Source organism: Anolis sagrei, chromosome 1, assembly GCF_037176765.1.
Source record: "Anolis sagrei isolate rAnoSag1 chromosome 1, rAnoSag1.mat, whole genome shotgun sequence".
Lineage (NCBI taxonomy): Eukaryota > Metazoa > Chordata > Lepidosauria > Squamata > Dactyloidae > Anolis > Anolis sagrei.
In genome coordinates this window covers 55718862-55740088 of record NC_090021.1, presented here as the reverse complement: position 1 = coordinate 55740088, position 21227 = coordinate 55718862, and the positions used below count along the sequence as shown (strand labels likewise).

At 39.4% G+C, this 21227-nt stretch overlaps 1 protein-coding gene across 12 annotated transcripts in view; it reads right to left on the bottom strand.

Annotated features, from left to right (window-relative positions):
* Nucleotides 1-21227, bottom strand: part of CEP170 (centrosomal protein 170) — a 95119-nt gene that overhangs the window by 23868 nt on the left and 50024 nt on the right. For 8 of the 12 annotated variants that reach the window (XM_067464665.1, XM_067464670.1, XM_067464677.1 and 5 more), the window contains 3 exons: nucleotides 14956-15066; nucleotides 5012-5138; nucleotides 1396-3222 (listed from right to left, as the gene is read on the bottom strand). In XM_067464665.1, the coding sequence (XP_067320766.1) occupies nucleotides 1396-3222; nucleotides 5012-5138; nucleotides 14956-15066 (2065 nt within the window). The remainder of the gene's footprint in view (nucleotides 1-1395; nucleotides 3223-5011; nucleotides 5139-14955; nucleotides 15067-21227) is intronic. The other 4 variants (XM_067464688.1, XM_067464692.1, XM_067464697.1 and 1 more) reach the window with 1 other exon arrangement.

Sequence of the window (21227 nt, the reverse complement as noted above, 5' to 3'; positions counted from 1 at the left end):
CGGTTTTCAGTCCTGCCGGCACAAGGGTTTAACCCATTGTGCCACTGGGGGCTCCTTTGTATACACTGAACCATCAGAAAGCAAAGGTCTTATTATCTTAGCCACCCCTGTAGACAAATTTTGAGAATTCTGGAATTCATATTTCTGGATAAGGAATGCTGAGACTTTATATGCATAAACTGTTCTCTGCAAACTTGTGTGGCCACTGTGCATGGGAGTAGAGAAGTGTGGGCAATTTTGCAGTTCTGCAAATCTGTTCTATGTTGCAAATCTGCAAATCACTTTCATGAAATGCATCCCTAACACAGACGATGTGATCTGCTCAATCTACTTTTTGGTACGATAAATCAGAACAAGAAACAGGCTCGTCTACGAGCTACCTTTAACTCCAGGTAAAGAATAATATCCCCTAAAATGATACTATACATCAATATACACCTGGATTTTGGGAAGTAGAAAATGAATGCTGAGTTACTTGCTGTTGCACCCAGAAGCCTTCCTCCATCACTTACAATGATGAGCAAAATGGCATTTTAATATGTTTTAAGTTATTTAAAATGTGTTTCTGCATTAATATTTAACCATTATCAATAAATATGAAGTATTGACTTTTGGGATAAAGCATCTTCTTCCAAATGCTTATTATTTCTTAGGTTAACCAACAGTAGTCATTCAGTGCAACAGATTACTACAAATCTAACACAATTATAGCAGACGACAGAAAAATGCTGGGTTTTACACCTAAAAATCTAAAGAGATCGTGCTAATAATTAGAAGCAATTATGCCAACAGAAGAATTTTTAAAGTGAACATTTATTGATCACTTTGTTAGCAGTGTCTCAGCAGAAAAACCCAGCCACCTTTCTAGAAAGGCATTTAGCAATAAAGTGGTACATTTCACATTACAATTAACGACAATAAAGAGTATATTATTATCACATTATACAGTTTAAGTATCCCTTATCTGAAATGTTTAGGAGCAGAAGTGTTTTTTTATTTCTGATTTTGGAATACTTACTGTTGCACATAAAATATCTTGGAGACAGGATCCAAGTCTAAATACAAAATTCATTTGTTATATATATGCCTTATACACACAGTCTAAAGGTAATTTTATACACAATCTTTTAAAATGATTTGTATATGAAACAAACTTTCTGTACATTGAACAATCAGAAAGCAAAGGTATCGATGTCTCAGCTACTCATGTGGACCATTTTGGAATATTTTGGAATATTTTGGAATATTTTGGATTTCAGAATTCTGGATAAGGGATGCTCAATCTGTATTACAGATGATACTAAAATATTTTTTGTTTAACCTCTTTTTATCAATGAAAATGGTACTGAAATAACAAAATAATGAATTAAGAAATAATGCCAAAAATTGCCATACCTGATGGAGAATTATGGGTTGATGACATTGATTTGGATTTGGAGTCTGACAGGCGAGAAATGCTGTTAGCTCTTATTCTAGGAGAAACTTTAGTACTATCTGCTGGAGGTGTTAGTCTAATGCCACTTCTAATAGCAGCATCTGCCGTTCGAGATGAGGCAGTGCTTCTAGTTATTGTTGCTTCAGAGTCACTTCGTGCAGATAAAGAACCAAGTCTATTTCTACGTGGCTGAGCAAGCAAGTCAATTCTTGAAATATTTCTCCGTCCTGATGGAGGCTTTGATGTAGAACTTGTAGTAGACACCTCAGAAGCTACTGATGCTTTGTCTGCATCTGCAAGTTCACTATCTGAAACTTCCCCAAGTCGTGCTCTACGTAACAGAGAAGTCCTTGTGGGCCGAGGCCTTGGAAGAGTAGTTGATTTACTGGACTGACCAGTTGGTACTGGGGAAGATTTCAACTTTGCTATTTTAATACCTTCTGTTTTAGAGTGCAAGTGTTCATCTGCTGAGGTAAAAGGTGTCCTTCCATGTGATTTGCCAGAGCATGTTTCCTGGTCAGAAGACAAAATATCAGAAATAGAATGAGGTACACTAGAAGTTTGGTCATCATCTGTTAAATCTACTGAAGGTTGCCTTATTCTTCCACTGCTCTGTACAATCTTGCGTGCATCTCCTCTTGAACCAGCTTCCAAAGAACGACTTTTTGTTTTCTTTTCAATTTTTTCTCTAGCACTTGTAGATGATGACTTTAAAACATCCTTTGATGGAGAACCAGTGGAACACCTATCTTTGTAAAGAGTTGTAAAACTTTTGCGCTTCTGAGTGGTTTTTCTTTCACTGTCTCCGGTGACTAGACTAATTGTACTAGCAGTATCCACATCTGATTCAGGTGAAATAGAATTATCCCTATTATAGCTGGGAGTCTCGGGTCCTTCATCTATTTTGTTATCTTCACGTAGCTTAGCTTCAAGAAAAGCCATTACAGCTTCAGTATCTTTTAATATTAATGTTGTGTCTAGACTGGAATCTGTTTCAACTGACTCACTTTTCTCACTTATTCTAGTGGTAGATGTTAAAGATAATGACGCTGGAGCAGTTCCTGTTTCTTTATTAATATGAGGGATTAGTTCTATGGGTATATTTGTGCTTGGTTTATCTATAGTAAAACTGCCCTGCCTCACCAATGGCTTAGATGTTTCTTTCTTGTCTCCACTAAATCCTTTTGCAGCTTGACATTTTGTTGTTTCCTCTGGTTTCCTTCTTTTCCCTTCACTTTGTATAGTCTTACTTTCTGTTTTGACAGCACTACGCACAGATGCCTTTTCTTTATTATCTATTTTATGGGAAGCAGAAGGTTCCTCCTTCCTCTTTTCAACCTGATTTGTAGTTTTTGCAGAAGATAATTTAGTGGGAACCCAATGTGTTACTTCATTTTGTTCCTGTTGCTGAATTTTAGCTAAAGCTTGTTTCACAACTGATGTTTCCTTGCCATTTTGACCAGAAGGGAAGCAACTGTTAGACTGAAAAAATGTCTTGTCTGTTTTAGGAGAAAGGCCATTCATTGTTTTGCTTGCTTTCATCACGCTTTTATCAACAGCTTGGCCTATTTCTTTTTGAGTATGAGTTGGAGTTTCCTTCTCCTGAAGTTCAGTGTCTTGTTTTTCTCCTATCTCTGATCTCTGAGGAGTTGAAATTTTTGTCCTTTGCCCTTCTATTACATTTTCTTCTTTTGGCAGTTGTGGAAGTGTTCTCTTCATTCGATCCCCTTGGCTGTTCAAAGAAGCAGCTGAACCTGTACTTCGAACCGATTCACTTATATCGGTGTCTAAAAATTATACACAATAAGAAGAGAAAAAAACACTAAGCCATATCAATGAAACTCTACAAATGTTACAAATGACACATTTTGTTTTTGTTGCTTACGACTTTCATATCAATTTTTAAAAACCTACTATAACAAATCTATATACAAATTAATGAAAAGATGATCACTGCATTTGATCCTAGCTAAGTCAAGTGCATTTAGGTTACACTGAAAATAACCAGGGCATACATTAGCAATTACAGTTAGGAATCCACTTTCATATAGGTCAGGGGCACAGGACCCTTGTAAAAGTGGGGGGAAACATGAGTAATTCTAGAAGCACCCGTCCCATTTAACACATAGAAAATATTTGTACTGATGAGGTGGCTGGGCTCTGCTACACGTTCATTCCTGCACATATTCACATCCATATATGGACCCAAAATGAATACCATGAAGAGTAGGTATTACATAGGTCTCCAGGATGGAGTTCAGCAATCATAAAAGGAGCAATCCTTTCCATTGCATTTCCTTTCCTCCTTCATCCTGTTCTTTGTTCACTTTGGGTGAACAAAGTCCCATTTACCACCCACACCAGTTTTTTCCCTTCCACAAGCGAGGTAATGCATCCTTCCTCAAGATCCTCTATCCCATTCCCTTCCCCCCTGCCTGCTGACCCACCCATGCAAACACATTAATGTACAAATAAAAATGTGCATGCCCTCTCTCATATACTTGTTGCCCTATCCCCTTCCCCCCGCCTGTCCACCCACCCATGCAAACACATTAATGTGCAAATAAAAATGTGCATGCCTTCTCTCCTCATGTTCTTCGCTGTCCTATCCTTTCCCCTCTGCCTGTCCCCATGATGGAGTGAATGTACAGCTCCATTAGTTTTATTTTCCTCCCAATTTTACTGAAGATTAAACCTAACTTAACTGAGCACAGCTGAGATGGTGTTATTAAAGTTTCAAATTGCATAAGTCAGCTTCAGAATCAGCAAAACATAATCTACAAATAAGCAAATCTTTCAAGGTTAAATCCACAAATTTGAAGGGATGACTGTACTAGTTTTTCAAAATGATTTTAAAGGGTCTTACATGAAATGAACTTAATTTAGATAATATCATCCATGTAAACGTCTCTGATAAAAGTTTTATTTAAATAGTAGTCACTTAAGGCCAACAAATACATTGCCCAACTGTTGTGGCAGGAGACACCCTCCCACCGGCCATGCTGGGAGCAGGGGGCTTCTTCCTCCCAGAAGCCCCCTGCACAGCGGGAAGTTTCCCGCCGCCTGGCCAGCCGGCCTATCAGCAGCCGGCCCCATCCGCCCATGTTGGATTGGCCAGGGGCCAGCCACTCCCTTCTCCCAGCGGCCTTAATAGGCTGTGTGGGGCCTCGCAGGCACCAGGCCTGCACCCCCCCCCTTTTTTTTTTGTGGCATGGGGCATGGGCCCTGGATCTGGTTTCTGCCCCTCCCCTACAGGTTGGGGAGGGATCATCCAGCAGTCACAAGGGTGCCATGTTTCGCTGCCTGGTATTGTGCTGGTGGGCTCCTTGCCAGGTCCTTGTCGTATCGGTCAGCAGCAGGCTGATCGATCTTGATCCAGAACCCATGCCTGGCAGCCAACCCTTTGTCCTGTAATCAATAAATAAGTTGTGGCCTATTTTTACTCCATCTCTGTGTTGTGTCATCTCTTTTCCTGGCAGCGGGAGGAGTGTCACCCATCCGTACGCAACTAAGCAAAGCATCACATAACTATTTCCTGATGTTACAGCCAAAGTAGAAAAGAACTACTTATAGTACCATTTTCAAGATGAGCAGGAGCTAATGTCTCCATTCGTACTTCACTTTCTTCATGTTTTGTATGGTTAGCAGCCAGACTAGCCCACTGTGATACCCAGCGTTTGCTTCCAGACACACCAGTGTTTTCCTGATAAGAGAATTAAAGAGCAGGGATTACATTTACATTTTTACAATATAATTCATTGCTCCACCTTGAATTGAATATTTTCCTGCGCTTTCATCACCAGTTCAAGGGTATGACATGAACAATGCATAAGAATAAAAGCATACCATAACAAACATCTTCTACTGGATTAAAATACAGCAAAGATGAGGATGAGCCTGGTTATTCTAAGACAGGCAAAATGGCACCACGCATAGGCATCAAGCTAGCAGGTTAAATTCCAGCCTGGTTCAATCAACTACTAACTAATATCAATCCAAAGAATACAGTTGAGGAAAAGGAGAGCACAGGATGGACAGGAGGGGAAATCAGCAAGGGTACAAATGGCTACAACTATGTGATTAGGCTCTACATCAGGGGTCCTCAAACTAAGACCCACGGGCCGGATACGGCCCTCCAAGGTCATTTACCCAGCCCTCACTTAGGGTCAACCTAAGTCTGAAACAACTTGAAAGCACACAACAATAATCCTATCTCATCAGCCTAAAGCAGGCCCACACTTCCCATTGAAATACTAATAAGTTTATATTTGTTAAAATTGTTCTTTATTTTAATTACTGTATTGCTTTTAAGTGTGTGTGTAAGTTTCTTTGCACTAAAAATAAGATGTGCAGTGCACATGGAATTCATTCATGCTTTTTTCAAATTATAACCTGGCTGTCCAACAATTTGAGGGACTGTGCCCTGGTCCTCTGTTTAAAAAGTTTGAGGACCCCTGCTCTACATAGTCTGCTTGACAACATTCCACTTATGAGAAACAAGCATGGGCTCTAATTTGGCCAGATGCCTAGAATTTTCAAGCAGCTGGCAACAGTATGCCTGGAAGTGTCAACTGCACTGCCTGAATCTCTTCATTATTCCATCAATCCTGGCTGTGCAAGTACAAACAGGGTGTGTGCTGAAGAGGCACCTTAGCTGAATAGGTATATATTACAGGACAACAGTTTCTGACATTTTAAAGATTTTATTTTATATGGGGGGTGTTCTATATAATTTTAAAACAGTATTTTTATTGCCTACATCAGGCTTTCTGAAATTGTCCTGGTCTGGTATCTTGGAAGTTGTGGTTCAGACAATCTGGAAAGTAATAAGCTGGTCTATAATAACATAATCCTTAGGCTTTTCCTGATTATGCTTCCCAGTAATGATGAACAAATCTAAACATATTTCTTTGTTTCACCATAGCTCTATATGATGTTTTAAAAGTATTTGCAGTTTCAAGAAAAAGGTTCGTCTTACAAAATAGGTTGCTATCTACTATTTTGTTCAAGGTAGTCCAATTTTACCATATAGAGAACTGTAACTTACTATAGCTGTGTATACTAAATTGATTTAAAGACATCTGGAAAGACTAGAGAACCCAGTATCTGTTATGTAAATGTAGTTATGCCAGTACTTGCCATTTTGTAATCAAAGAGGACATGCAAGTGCATTCTCTTTTAATCACAAGTTGTAGAATATTACTGAATTTCTCAAACTATTTGTTGCATAATTTGTAACCAATGGTCTAATCCATCACTTCAAACTACAATTAGACTATAATTTGAAAAATATGCATGAGACCTCTGTGTGTATACCAGGAAGCTTTACTTAGATATAGGAAAAGAAAGGAAGTATAGATATGGAGAGTGTGAAGCTTCACTTATTTCCTCCGAAATAATGATAGAAATAGTATTGATACTAATAAACAACATCTCTTAGTAGTAGTCTCAGAACACTGAAAACACATAGTCTTGAAAGTTTTTCAAGTATTTCCAGGTATGTTAATAACTGGTATGTTGTTTAAATCTGCAGTTATAAAAAGGAATAATGTCTACTTAAGGATCAAAAAAAGTAAAAAATATCCAGATGCATCTTTAAAATCCAAATAGTGCTGATTATTCCACCTACTTATTTAGAATGTGTGAAAGAGCCAAGTATTAGAAACAAGTAAAAATATCAAAGTAAAAGAATGAGAAGTTCTGCATAACAGTAATTGTAGTTCTTTGAGTGCTAATCTGTGAACTCAATTTTGATTTATTTGTGCTTCATCGTGCATTGGAATAAATAAATAAATAAACAAATAAGATCTTTATTGATCCTTAAACTCAAGTCAACTGAATTTCTCTGCTTAAAATTAATTCTAAGATTATAACTGCTCAAGTCTTAGGACAGAAAAAGCTCTCAGAGGAATGTCGGATTACACTGATTACCTTTCACTCCCCTCAAACAAATAAAGAATGCCTACAAATAATGGTTAAAACATATTGAAACTGTGATCATACTTGAGTTTGATCACTGCATTCCCCTCCCCGCACCACTCTGGTTTTCTCAGGTGAGTCCACAGCCTGTTGCATAAACAACAAGGCTCATATATTAGTAATGTATATCCCTAACACTCTGCTTAATATGCATACACATATTCTATCTCTAGACTCCATGTACAGTTAGGAAAAAGAACTCCAACAATGCTACTGTAATTGGAAATGAATGAAACATGGTGTCCAGGGGTAAGCTAGGCAGAAGAATTCCATGTTCATCAATATCTCCAACAGTATTCAAAGCAAATATTCATAGGGACTAAGATTCTTGCTTTCTTCCTCATACTACAGAAATGAATTCCATGCAAATATTTTTCTCTCTCTCTACAGATGGTGGCAGTATGTCTGCACAGATATGGACAGGTTGCTCACCTGTAACTGTATTTCTTCAAGTGGTCCTCTGTTAATCCACACATATGAGTTTAACAAAAGCTTCCCAAGCTCTGATTTTCAAGTTTGGTGGTAAACCCGCTTACTCCTCCTCAGCGCATAAAAGATGCCCTGGCTCCCCACTCCTGTTCTGTGAGTAGCAGCTAGAAAGGAGGAGGTTGCCATAATAAAGGGGAGGGATGGGTGGATTTGTGTGAATTCACAGAGGACCACTTGAAGAAACACAGTTTCAAGTGAGTAACCTGTCCTTCTTTTTCATGGTCTCTGTGAATGCACACCTATGGAGACTAGCAAGCCAAGGTAGACGGGACATATGTCAAATGAACACCAGGTATTGTGTAAACCAAGTGTAACATTTATTGGCACATAGCAATAGAAAAGTGCACAATACTGCAAGGCAAAAACACGTCACCCACCAGGGTGATTTTAAATACAGAGTGCAATATGGAAAACAAATAACCTTTTCTGGCCAACAGCAGAAGGTACTTAGTTAGGAAGGAATACCCTTCAGTACAAACAACTTTAAGGAATGGCTCTATCAACCTAGTGCAACAATAGGCACAATATAGAGCATCAAAAACAGTAGCAGCCAAGATGACGGTGAGGAATCAACCCTTGATTGGAAGAAGTGCAATAGTACATAAACAAGAGAAGATGCTTTACAGTGTTCTTAATATAGACATTATTAAAACTTTCAATAAAGCATTTGTTACAATACAGAAAACTTGTTGATCTATCATTGGCTAAGGTTTACAACTGAGTGGGGGAATTAATACCCATGCGGGACATGGTGGATCCTGGTGGCTAGACCAGGCAAGACGAAAGGACCAATCTGCCAAAGGCAGCATCCGCATGTGACCTCAAGTCCAATATGAAATGAGGCATAAAAGTCAAAGGGTTGACCCAAATTGCTGCCCTGCAGACCGAGTCCAGAGGGATGCCTTGGAGAAAAGCTGCCAAGCCTGCCATGCCTCTTGTTGATCGAGGCCAAACAATGGACAGAGGAGGTCTATGGGCCAGTTGGTAGCAAAGTTTGATGGCAGAGGCAATCCAGTGGGAGTACATCTGAGAAGAGATAAGAAAGCCTAGCTTGAGTATAAGCTACAGACAATGAAGAGGCCTTCCTTATAGACTGAGTCCTGTCCCTGTAGAAGAGCAGTTCCCTTCTGACATCTAAGAGGAACGTTTTTTTCTCCAGGGGAGATGTAGTGAACTGGAAAAATGCTAGTCTGGAAAGCAGATACTACCTTAGGGAGAAAGGTGATGCCTGTGCAGAGAACTGCCTGGTCCCAGTGGAAGATGTGGTAGGGCCCATCAACCCTCAGAGCAACCAGCTTGAAGGGGCAATGGGAAGATATGATGGCTAGGAGGAAATCTACCTTCCATGATATTAGTCAAAGATCAGTTGTGGTGAGTGGCTCGAAAGGAAGGCCAGAGATTTGACAGAGGACGAGTTCAAGGCTCCATCCAGGCGTCAGGGGCGGACAGGAGGATGAAGGTTGTTCCGAGTATCTGTGAGCTGTTCAAAGTATAACTTGGAAACCGTGTGAAAAGTGGTCTAAGGTTCAATCCTCCAGGCCATCAGGTGGAGGAAGGGCACATCCGAATGAAGGTTCTGTCCATCCTACATGAAGAGGATGTGTGGGAGGGTCAGGAACTGATGACAGCAGTTGGAGAGATGCAGAAGGGTTGGATACTAGACTTGTCTTGGTCAGGCTGGTGATATCAGAATGCAGTTCATGCAGAACACTGCTATGCACTCAAGCACTTTCAGAATGAGAGGAATTCAAGGGAAGATGTAGAACAATGTTCCCATCCATTGCAGGAGAAAGGCATCTCCGAGGCATCTGAATGCCTTGACTGGCATTAATCTTGCCCCATATTGTGAGAGATGAGCGTTTGCCCTGAAGGTGAAGAGATCAATCCGTGGCTATTCTCACTGGTCGAAGAGGTGGTGCAACTGTCAGCAAGGCCATTCTGGGTCCTGGGCAGGTGGAAGAATGTCGGGGAAATCCCGTGTTTGATGCACTAGTCCCAGATGACAAGGGTGAGTGCAAGGAGTTTCCTGGATCCCTTGCCTCCGCTTGCTGATGCAGTACATTGAGGTGGTGTTGTCTGTTAACATCTGAACCTGCTTGTGCCGGATTAGACAAGAGAAAACGCAGAGGACTTTGAAGATCCTTTAGTTTCGGTGACAGGTTAAGACCAAAGGACAATACCGACTCAAAGCATACAGATTCGACCTCCTCAGGTCCAAGCTCATCCTCCTCGGAATGGCAGCGCCGGTCCACCTGGAGAAGGATCACAGGGACCTCTGGGGCTCTAGGTGGCCATGGTGCAACTGGGCCTTGCTTCAGTGTTGAGGCTTAGGCCACTCTGGCTAGGCAAGAAGTCTGGCAGTCCTTTGTAGGAGACATCTCAGCCAATGGAAAAAGTTTCTGATGGGCTTGCACTGGTGGGCCCAGGGGTCCTTGGGTTTGAATGGGTGCCTGGACAATGGTGTGTGTTGATTGGGGAGGGGAGTCTTACAACTCACCATTAGACAGAGGCTCTACCACTGATTCTGGGGATAAATGTGAGGGTTGAGCCAGTTGCAGTGAAGGCGCGATGAGGCAGCCGATGAAGTCACCTGGTCCACCCTCGAGGGGGAGGGTTGTTGGACCTTCTGCCTTTTAACAGACTTATTTTTGTTTCAGAAGCTGCACCTCTACCAATTTATCCAGTGTTGGTAGAACCGGGGGGGGGGGAGCAATGCCCCCATCTTCTCGACCTTCGCTCTCCTTGTCTCTTCATGTGTACGCTATACTTATGGAGGAGGTGAGGCCATAATAGATTGAATTGACTGTGCCGAGGCTATGGAATGCCCTACCAAGCGACATCAGACAGGCCCCTTCGTTGCTGGCATTTAGGAAGAAGCTCAAAACCTGGCTTTTTGAGCAAGCGTTTGGCTAATCAGCGCAATTGTACACAGAATGACGGGAAACTGAACATAGGAACGGTATAAGGATATGAGACTGGATCTTGGTTGCGATCGAGGCATTGTATGAATGGTTGTGTGTTTGTTATTGGGTATGCTGTGTTTTAATTGTTATTGTTGTGGTAATTAATATTGTGTAAACCGCATTGAGTCACCTATTATAGGTTGAGAAACGCGGTATAGAAATAAAGCAAATAAATAAATAAATAATAAATATTGACCTTGATGTTAATGGTGCTCTCAATGGTGTTGAGCAGTGGGGCAGCGTCAAGCTCAGTGGTCTAGACTTCTTGAGACATCTTTGAAGTGGTCGAACCTTTAGAAGGGGCTGTTGATGGTGCTGTGGAGGTCGATGGAGCCAGGATTTGTTCATACAGGAGTGCTTTCAGCCTGAATGCCCTGTTTTTGCAGGCCTGGGCTGTGAAGGCCTGGAAATGCTGGCACAAGCTGACCACATGGTTCTCTTCAAGGAAGAAGCCACTTGGAATGGCCATCAGAATCCGGGATCTTTGACATGCAATGGATACAGCTTTTGAAGCGAGTCATCAACATCTTTTGAAAAAGGCGTGTGATTTATACAAGTGAAGTTCCAGAGAGAGCTGCTGTGGTGGCGGAAAAAAAGGAACTGAGAAGCAGGGTGCCAGGGTACCTTTTATGCCCTAAGGAGGACTGGATGGGGTTACTGCCAAAACTTTAAAATCAGAGCTTGAGAAGCTTTACATTAAAGCCTGCGTAGGTGCAGTAACCCATACAGATTAGAGAAGGGGGGGAACACTGACCACAAATTCTTAAAAACTGAGCGCAGGATTATACCATATGTGCAAATCACGGTGACCACAAGGGAAAACTGCAGGTGAACAAATCCACAGATATAGCTCAGCTTCTTTCTTGCAAAATAAAAACAAAAACTTACAGATGAACACATGCTAATTGAAGCCAGAAAATCAATGTGAATTCTTCAATGAAATGGGGATCTGGCATATTAATCTCCTTGTTATATTACACAAAAGATGGCAATCCAAAATCATGCATTTGGAAGGTTTCTTACAGTGTGCTTGCGAGCATGTTGTGGATCCCAATCAAGGAGGGATACAAAGTAAATAAACATGACTCAATAAAATAATAAATAAATGACATGTGGAGCAGAATAGTAGTTGATAGGACTTCCCCTCTCAATCATCCAATCAGAAACACTGCCTGTTTCTACTCTTATTTCCTGCTCCAATACATGAGTAGTATTTTTAAAAATACATAAATATATTACTGTAAGAGTGTGAGCAGAAAGGAGGGAGGCAGCCTTAGGGAAAATAAAACATCTACCCTTACGTCAAAGGAGGGAGGTGTGAGCCGAGACTCAAGAGACTTTGATTACAATCATGGAATTATAGAGCCATCCAGTCCAACCCCCTGCCAAGATGCAGGAAAATTGCATTCAAAGCACCCTTAACAAATGGCTATTGAGCCTCTGCTTAAAAGCTTCCAAAGAAGGATTGTGAGGGGGGTGTGCATAAAGGGTGGGGCCGGGGAGAGAGGGAAAAGGGAAAAGGAGAGGACAAGAAAGGTCTGAAAGATATGCCCTTGAATCTATCTGCTATGAAGATGTTGTGAGTGCCTTAGTAAGTTTGCCTCTTTTTGTTTAAGGACTATCTGACAAAGTTTTATGGACCCAAACGGCAAAGGAGTTGCTTTCACCATGCAAGTTGAAACCTTTGCCATTCCTTTTCCAAGGAAAGGGGATCAATCTGCAACAATAACCTAAATACACAAACACAGTGTCCAGTGTGAAAACATAATAAAAATGAATGTTAAAGCAGTAAAAATAAAATCACACACCAAGAGCCTCTTGAATCAGAGAAGTATTAAAATGATACCAAGAGACCAATGATGAGTAAAGCTGGCAAGCATAGAAAGAAAGATCTTTCTGCAATTTCAGAGGTAACGTGTTACATTTTTATTAATCAGACCACTCATTGTGATTTAGCCCCCCCCCCCCCCCCCCCCAGTTTTCCGAACCACCAAAGGGCACACTGAGACATCTGCAATTAAAAACAAAGCAAAGAACAAACATTCCACTGTTCCTGCTTCCCTGAACTGCAATGTAATAGGTGCAATGGTGTCTGTTATAGAGCTACAATAGGGAAAACAACACCTATTCTGTCTTATAGCTTTTTCAGACACATAGACTTGGCTAGAAATTCTTCTGATCAAAGATCCCACATTGATACTGTTAAACAGGCATCCCCAAACTGCAGCCCTCCAGTTGTTTTAGCCCTCAACTCACTAGCCTAGCTAGCTTATTAAATGGTCAGGAATTCTTGGGAGTTTGAGATTCAAACAAGTGGAGGGCCACAGTCTGAGGATGCTTGTTAAACCTTTTGACAGTTCAGTTATGTTTCTTGCACTATGCATGTTTCTCACTTCAGTTATCTTCAAGGTGGAGATGTAACTGGATGGCTCTGCACCATCAGAACTGAGAATATTTATAACCTTGCAACACTGGAATACCAATAAGGATGAAGGTCCAGAAGACTTTCTCCCTAGCTCAAGTTAATATTCTGGTTTGATGAAGCCAGAAGTTTCCCTGCACTAAAGTACTGGAAAACTAAGAGAAGATTCATGGGCTTCTATCTTACATGATGCAGTATAGTGTAGTTGGTTTACATGTGGAGCTTCACTATGCTGAGCCATTTGCCACCCCTAGACCTTTCTGGTGGAGAATGGGGGAGGATCACAGAAACATCTGGTTATGTTTCTGTAGCCAAATACAAACCAACTGCATCTTTCACTCGAGTCCGACGGTGCTTAGTGACTGATTTAATCACCTCACATTTGACTATAGAGACAAAGCCAGATGCTACTGTGATTCCTTCCATTCTCCACCACAGAATGATCACTGGGTGAGGCAAAAGGACTTCAGAAGTTTTGTGGTAGATTGGTGATCCATGGAGATTAAGGAAGGGGATGTTAACATTTGTAGTCACTAAATCTAGACATGACTTTAGCCTGTGTGTTACAAGCAAAATGCCAGCTTCACTATATTGATGAAGAGAGGTGCCAAGCACTGTTTATCAATCATACAAATCTGATGTGGCTACAACAGATGAGGCAACTCAGGAAAAGGAATCTTACCTTGAATCTACACAGCCTGATTCTAGACTGGACCCTAACAACAGTAATATAAACAAAACAAAAAAAAACCCTGTCGCAATCATATGTGTTATGTTCTTCCTTTTCATTTCTCTTAAAAGCATTTCAATGTTTCTAACTTGAGATCTTGTACCATCAACTTATGGTGTTCCAGTGGGTTTCAAACCACATTCAGTCTGTTTGGCAATATCTTACCTAACCAAATGGGACACTGTTTCTTGTGTAAAAGAAAGAACACATGTTACAGTACTTATAAGCAAAATTCACTGACAGTCTACCAGCAACTACGACTATGTTAGTTAGCTGTTGTTCTGGAGAATGGATGCTTAGGTTTCAGTTTTACAGCCTGCTCATTCTGCATCAAAGGTCATGGTTACTACTGGAACACCTTCCAAATAGTTATCTTTGTTTAGTTGAAAGGACCTTTATATATCTGATTGTCCCATTAAAGAATCTTCTGATGAGTTAGTGTTAACTCATGAGTGGCTTTGCTTGGAAATTCAGATCATTTAATAAGACTGATTTGAACATTTAACTATTAAACAAACTAGAGTTTGATATTAAGAAAACAAAAATAATGATCAGAGAAGATCTGCATAACTTTAACGTAGGTGATGAAGACATCATATCTGTTAATGATTTTCTACACCTTGTGTAAGCCATAAATTAAAATGGAGATTGTACTGTATAAAAGGAAGGGCAGCTATGAAATAACTTGGTAAAATATTTGAGTGCTGAATACAAAAGTTGGGATAATCCATGTCACAGTATATCTGATTTCTATGTATGGATGTGAAAGCTGCAGAATGAAGCAAGCCCACGGGGTGGGGTGGGATGTCAATTCGTGCTACTACAGGGGAGTTTTGTGGACAGCCAAAGGGACAACCAAAAGTGCAGGAGCAAATTAGGAACAAACTTTAATCAGAAGCCAATGACTTTGGACACATTATGGAACAGAATGACTCACTGGAAGATATAATAATGGTTGGTAAAGTGGAAGGCAGCAGGAAAAGAGGAAGGCCGCATTACAGACGGTTTGATCCTTCACAGCACTTCCCTGGGTTTGGTCTTCTTTCGTCTGACAAGAGAAATGTTTTCGAGTTTGGAGAGAGAGCAAGAATTAAGGTGGATCCAGCATGGCATAATGCGGAACATGCAGGCCTAGCTGCAAAACTACACTGGACATCATGACAGATAAGCCTAGCTTTCTTTGGCATGAATTGATAGAACAAATTATTTTAAAAACATAATCAGATACAACATGTGACTAGTGCCTTTTCAAGACTGGCTTCACTGTTCCTAACTTTGGAAGCCTGCCACTATCACTATGACCACCCAGTGTGGACAAGTTCATTGTAAAAGTTGTTTCTCTGATGTTTCTCTGATGTTAAGCAAGACCACCTGCTTGATTCAGGTTTAAGAAAACTCCTTAGTGTCAGTTTCCAAAATAGTTCAATTTTATTTCTTATACTAGGCAGAATAAATTATGGTATTGGCAAATTCCGATGGTTACTGTTGTATTATCAGACCTCCTTTCCTTCAACATTATCAAGGTACCCCCCACAACCAATTTGACTTTCATCATGCATTTCCTCCACTGTAACCAACTGACTTGCCTGTCCAGAAAGAACCCTCCAGCCTATTAAAAATATTTCTCTCCCCCATGCAAGCCCCCCCCCCCCCCACTTCTCATCACAAAATTCCCTGTGCTAGGGTGGGTTGCCTTAAGTTCTTCCCAAGACTGACGTAACTCACACCACTGCTGCTATTGTTAAGATAGTTGTAAGTCCCATCCCCACCCCCACAACAATTTCACACCATCATTGTTCTGACATTAAAATGTAATTATGTTCTTTAAAGCAGTAATTCTGTACTTCCATGTTTCTCACAAATAACTAAAATATTTTTATCTGTCTTTTAAAAAGAAATCAAAATGCTAGCAGCCAAAAGAGAGTCACTTATGATGAATGCAATATTTCTTCTAAAAATGAGGCCACAACCCAACAACTATACCAAGTGGCTGTTTTGCTATTTTCCTATTCAATGGTTCATGTTTTAAAGAAATTAAATTTAAATGGTTTGATCAACCCTGAAGTGAGGAAAATGGGATGATGCTGATGTTAGCAACAATAACAGCTGTAATTTTAAACATGAAGGTTTCAGCATAAAAGGAGCAGCAACTGTATGAACACAGGTTTTTCTTAGTTTGTAGAGGAAGTTACTTAAAAGTATAACATTATTTGTAAATAGTGACTCACAATATCTAAAGTTTAAGCTGTTTGTATATTTAACCATTGAGCCTGCAGCTGGCTTGTTTTGAAAAGGTATCAGAGTAAGTTTTCACCACTGATAGGGGAAGTGGGGCGGGGGGATAGTTTAGCTTGGTGAAGTTTAGATGGAGAGTGATAAGAGTCGTCTTTTTTCCCAGTTTTCAGAGAAACATAAACTAGAAGCTTGCTGCAGATCAGCAGCCATGGCCCATGAGGAACAGGAGTAGAACCAAGTGTGAGCATTTCTCTCTGTACCAGGAAGAATTCCATTCTAGCATTTCAATAACACAGTGCTTCTCAACCTGTGGATCGCCAGACAGGGCCGTAGCCAGAGGGGGGTTTGGTTTAAAAGTTTTTTTAAAAAAAAAATCCAAAATGTGTCAAGTTAAAAAAACCTAGTTTACTCATAAATTGATTGACCAGTTACAATTAATGAGCAAACTGGATTTTTTTTACCCTGACACATTTCAGGGGGGTTAGAACGCTTAACAGCCCCCTCCCCTCCGGCTACAGCCCTGTCCCCAGATGCTTTGGCCTTCAACTCCCAGAAATCCAAACAACTGGTAAACTAGCTGGGATTTCTGAGAGATGTACGCCAAAACACCTGGGGACTCACAGGTTGAGAACCACTGCAATAACAATTCATTTGTGGTAGGTCCCATTCAGGGAGAAAAGTGGGATATAAGAAATTATTATTATTATTATTATTATTATTATTATTATTATTATTATTATTATTATTGGAATGGGCAGCATCCTCCTTTCTCTAAATCTCCTTCCTCAACCTTCATTGCAAGTCCTTAGCAGAGAGCACATCTTAAGAGTGCTTTAGCTTTGAATTAGACTAGATCAATTAGACTTCTTAAACTTTTCCACTCACAACCGCTTTTGGCTCAAGAAACTTTTAAATGACCCCAGGTATATATGCATATAAAGTTGGTATAAAAATTAGATATTTACTGATAACAAATCAGCATTTACAAGGTTTGCTAAACAGGATGATTTTCCTTTTTTTATGAAATACAATTGAAGTATCTTCTGCAGAGTCGACTGTAAACACTGCACAACAGATTTGTGTAAAAGTTTAAAACAGCCAGTAGGTGATGTTCCAAAAACCTTTACTGTTGTCAAATTTTTCAGAACCGCAACATTGAGCTAAGGGGACCCCAATAGGACAGGACCCACAGTTTAAGATGTCATTTCCAATTCTGTGATTCCAAGATTTCTCTTCCTCCCCATTATCCTGTTCCCTCTTCTATTGTTCTTACTGAGTTTGCAAGGCTGTAGAAAAAATGGTCTTTTAAAAAAAATGTGTGCTGTTTTAGGTATGTTAAAAATAATAACTATAATAATATACCATATTTACTCAAGTCTAATGTGCCATCATCAAATCTAATGCACGCCTCAATTTTCAAAACCTTGAAACCTTAAACAAGTATTTACCATATTATGCACATCTAATGCGCACCCTAATTTTGGGAAAGTAATTTAATCAAGTTGATTATTAGAATCGAGTAAATATGGTACTGTCTACTATAATTATTATATTAATTACATTGTCTCATCTAATTACAGGCAGTGTGTTAGTTACAAACATCTAACTTACACAGGGACACAGACAACAAAACAAACACCACTGGGTTGTTAACTCTTCCCAATGCTATCCAAAGCCTGTGTGTGTGTGTGTGTATGGCTGGAGTTACACTTACAAAATGTACCTGTTCCGACGTACATACAAATTCAACTTAAGAACAAACCTATCTTGTTCATAACTTGGGGACTGCCTGTAAATAATATAGATAACAATATAGGCGATTATTTGTAATATACCATATATACTCGAATATAAACCATGTTTTTCTGCCCTATTTGGGGGTGAAAAAGTCCCCCTTGGCTTATATTCAAGTCAAGCCTTTAGTTCCATGGAACGGGCCAATGAATGGTGCTGGCAGCAGCGCTGGCCACTGGCGAGCCATGAGCCTTCATCTTCAGCCTCAGGTTATATGAAAGGAGTCTTGGTCGACCACGAGCCCAACATAAGCCAACAGTGTGATGCTGCAGCTGAAAAGGCCAATGCCATTCTAGGCTGCATTAATAGGAGAGGCCTGAGAGAAGGTAAAGGAGAATGGATGTGACACTTTACCTCAGCTGGTTTTTTATTGCTTTTAATGATAATTATTTATTAATGCAATTGTTTATTTTAACTTATTGTACAATATTTGGTATTGTCTTTTGTTTAATTTTTAATGTTTTTTTGTTTTTGTTTACATAGGCACTGAATGTTTGCCTGTTACTATATTGGAAGCTGCGCTGAGTCCTCATTATTAAAAAGTTATTGTTGATATCATATTGTTTTTGTTGATCCTCCTTTTCCACTTACAGAGCTGGTTTACTTTATTTCTTTGAACTATGGTAAATATTCAAAAACATTAAACCTATGGATGCCTCAATAAATGTAATTTTATTGGTATCTATTTTTATTTTTGAAATTGACCAGTAGCTGCTGCATTTCCTAACATCGGCTTATACTTAAGTCAATAAGTTTTCTCAGTTTTTTGTGGTAACATTAGGTGTCTCGGCTTATATTCAGGTCAGCTTATACTCGAGTATATACGGTAATTATTTATATCATATTATAATTATTAACTTACATCCTATCTCAAGGTAGTTTACAAACCTTACAACAAATACAAAAATACTGCTTCAATATCTAGATGATGTAAGAGGTCTATTTTTAATTATATAAGTGTAAGTCTGCGGGGATGGGTAACAGCTATCTGGTTTCTGTCACTTGAATGTAAGTATACTGGCAACTGTCTCATCTTTTCTTGGGTACCATCTCAGTTAAAAATTGTCAGCAATGAAAACAGCTGATGAGTCAACAAGGGAAACAATTACTCATAGGGCTCAATGTGCATCTGTGTTTACTGTTGGGAAAACAAAACTACAGAGCATATTATTTTGCTTCGATATGAATTGGCTGAAATGGCTTCATTAGTGATAACTGTGAAAATCCTTGCTATATGAGATATGCCACAGACAGCAATACAAATAATTTGCTATGAGGATTATTAAGTTTGGAAAGATTTACTATATTCATTATAATAGTATATATTGATACAGATTATCACACAGAATATAAAGCATATTAATCCAAAATTTACTATTTTGTTATATTATATATACATTTAATATTATAATGATTGACATCATTGTTCCACAAACATGGCAATTTTACACCATAAAAATATTATGGGACTCCATGCATCATTATATTACAGCAACAGCTTTGGTTTTCTCAATACAGGTAATTCCCAAGTTACAAACAAGATAGGATATAATGTCTTACAACATCTCCTGAAACATTTACAATTAAATAGAATAACCCTGACAACAAATTTAATCCCTGTAATGAAGGATTTAAACTTCTTAAATTTCCCACTTTCTGCTCAATTGGAAATAGAGAACTCAAAATGTTAGCTTTCAAACACTGAAAAAGGAAATCTAACCCCCATCCTATGGTTTGTCCTTCCAACTGCCTACTGTATATCAAAATCATTTAGATTGCTATCAAGCAACAGATGATGTGGCAGAACATGACTGGAAATCTGAGATTCTCCTAACGTTTTATTTTCTACAACTTTCAGCAGTCCAAGCAAGTATAGCCAATGGTGATGGATTATGAGAGTTTCAGACAAAAAATATCTGGAGAGTCACAGATATCCAATTCAGGCTTTCTTTTCATCCATCGCCAATGGCAGCATTCCTGTCTCCATAAATGCTTATTATTCTTACAAAAATGCCTCCTGGCAAAGGTGTATACATTTCTTTTTCTTTCTTATTTAACTCACACCATTCTCATTCTGAGACTGAAAGCATGGCACAGTTCTTAGGCTTGCTTGGAACAGGATAATGCCTCTAACTCTGTTACACCTTCAGCCCTCATTTTTTCATTTTCTTGTTAGTCAATGGGGAGGTCCACTAAAGTTTCAAAAATGAAGTGAGGTTCTACTTTGAACTGAAATCAAAATGTAACACAGTTGGTGTGTTCAGTTAAATATATAAGGTGAGTCACAAAGTGCAAACAAGAAGTTATTTCACATGCTAAAGGCAATCGATCTAGGGGAGACATCTCTAACCCATTAGTACTTGCCCCCCCCCCCAACAACTACTGTTTTCATTAACTTTATGTACGTATACACCATGATACATCCACGTAGTTCTACTGGATCTTACTGCTTCAAAGACTCTCTGTTCACACCAAATCCTAAAAATATGCCCAACAGGGCAAGAAAATTCTCTGGAGCAGAGTTTTTGATGGCAAAGAAAGCTATGACAGAAGAGTACCACTCTCAATTTTGCTAAAGAATACAATTTTCTTATAGCATGAAAATAAGGAAAGTATGTTTTCTCAAAGAACAAAATAAATTGACATAATTTTCAATGTACATATTCTGAAGTGTCCATTCATTGGTTGTTCAACTATTTTAATGGAGCAATAATGTAGATCTATGTTGGCTGAAATAAAGTGAGAGTGATGTTTTGTTTTACCAAATATGCCCACTAGTGTATTGTCTGATTTTTGCATGCCAAATGGGCGAAAAAGCTGGTGTAACAAAAACAAGAAGGCTGATTTTAAAGCATTTGAAACACAGGCCTTTGACTTCTGAAAGCTATTTTAATTAGGAGACACCCAAAAAGTGAAATTTATAAACATTTCTATACAATTCTGTGATGCTTGCACAGATTCTTTCAATACAATGTGGATCTCTGCTAGTCCTTTTAAAACTTCTAGAGCCCCAACAGGGTAAAATACATGAACGTCATAAGTCTAAACCCTATAGTTCCTGCAAATATGATCTACTCAAAAATATGTCTTGTCCATTACCTGGAATGATGTAATAATTGGACTGTTAGATAAGACTCTAGAAGCTCTGGGTGCAAATCCCTACTCGTAGGAAAAAATAGG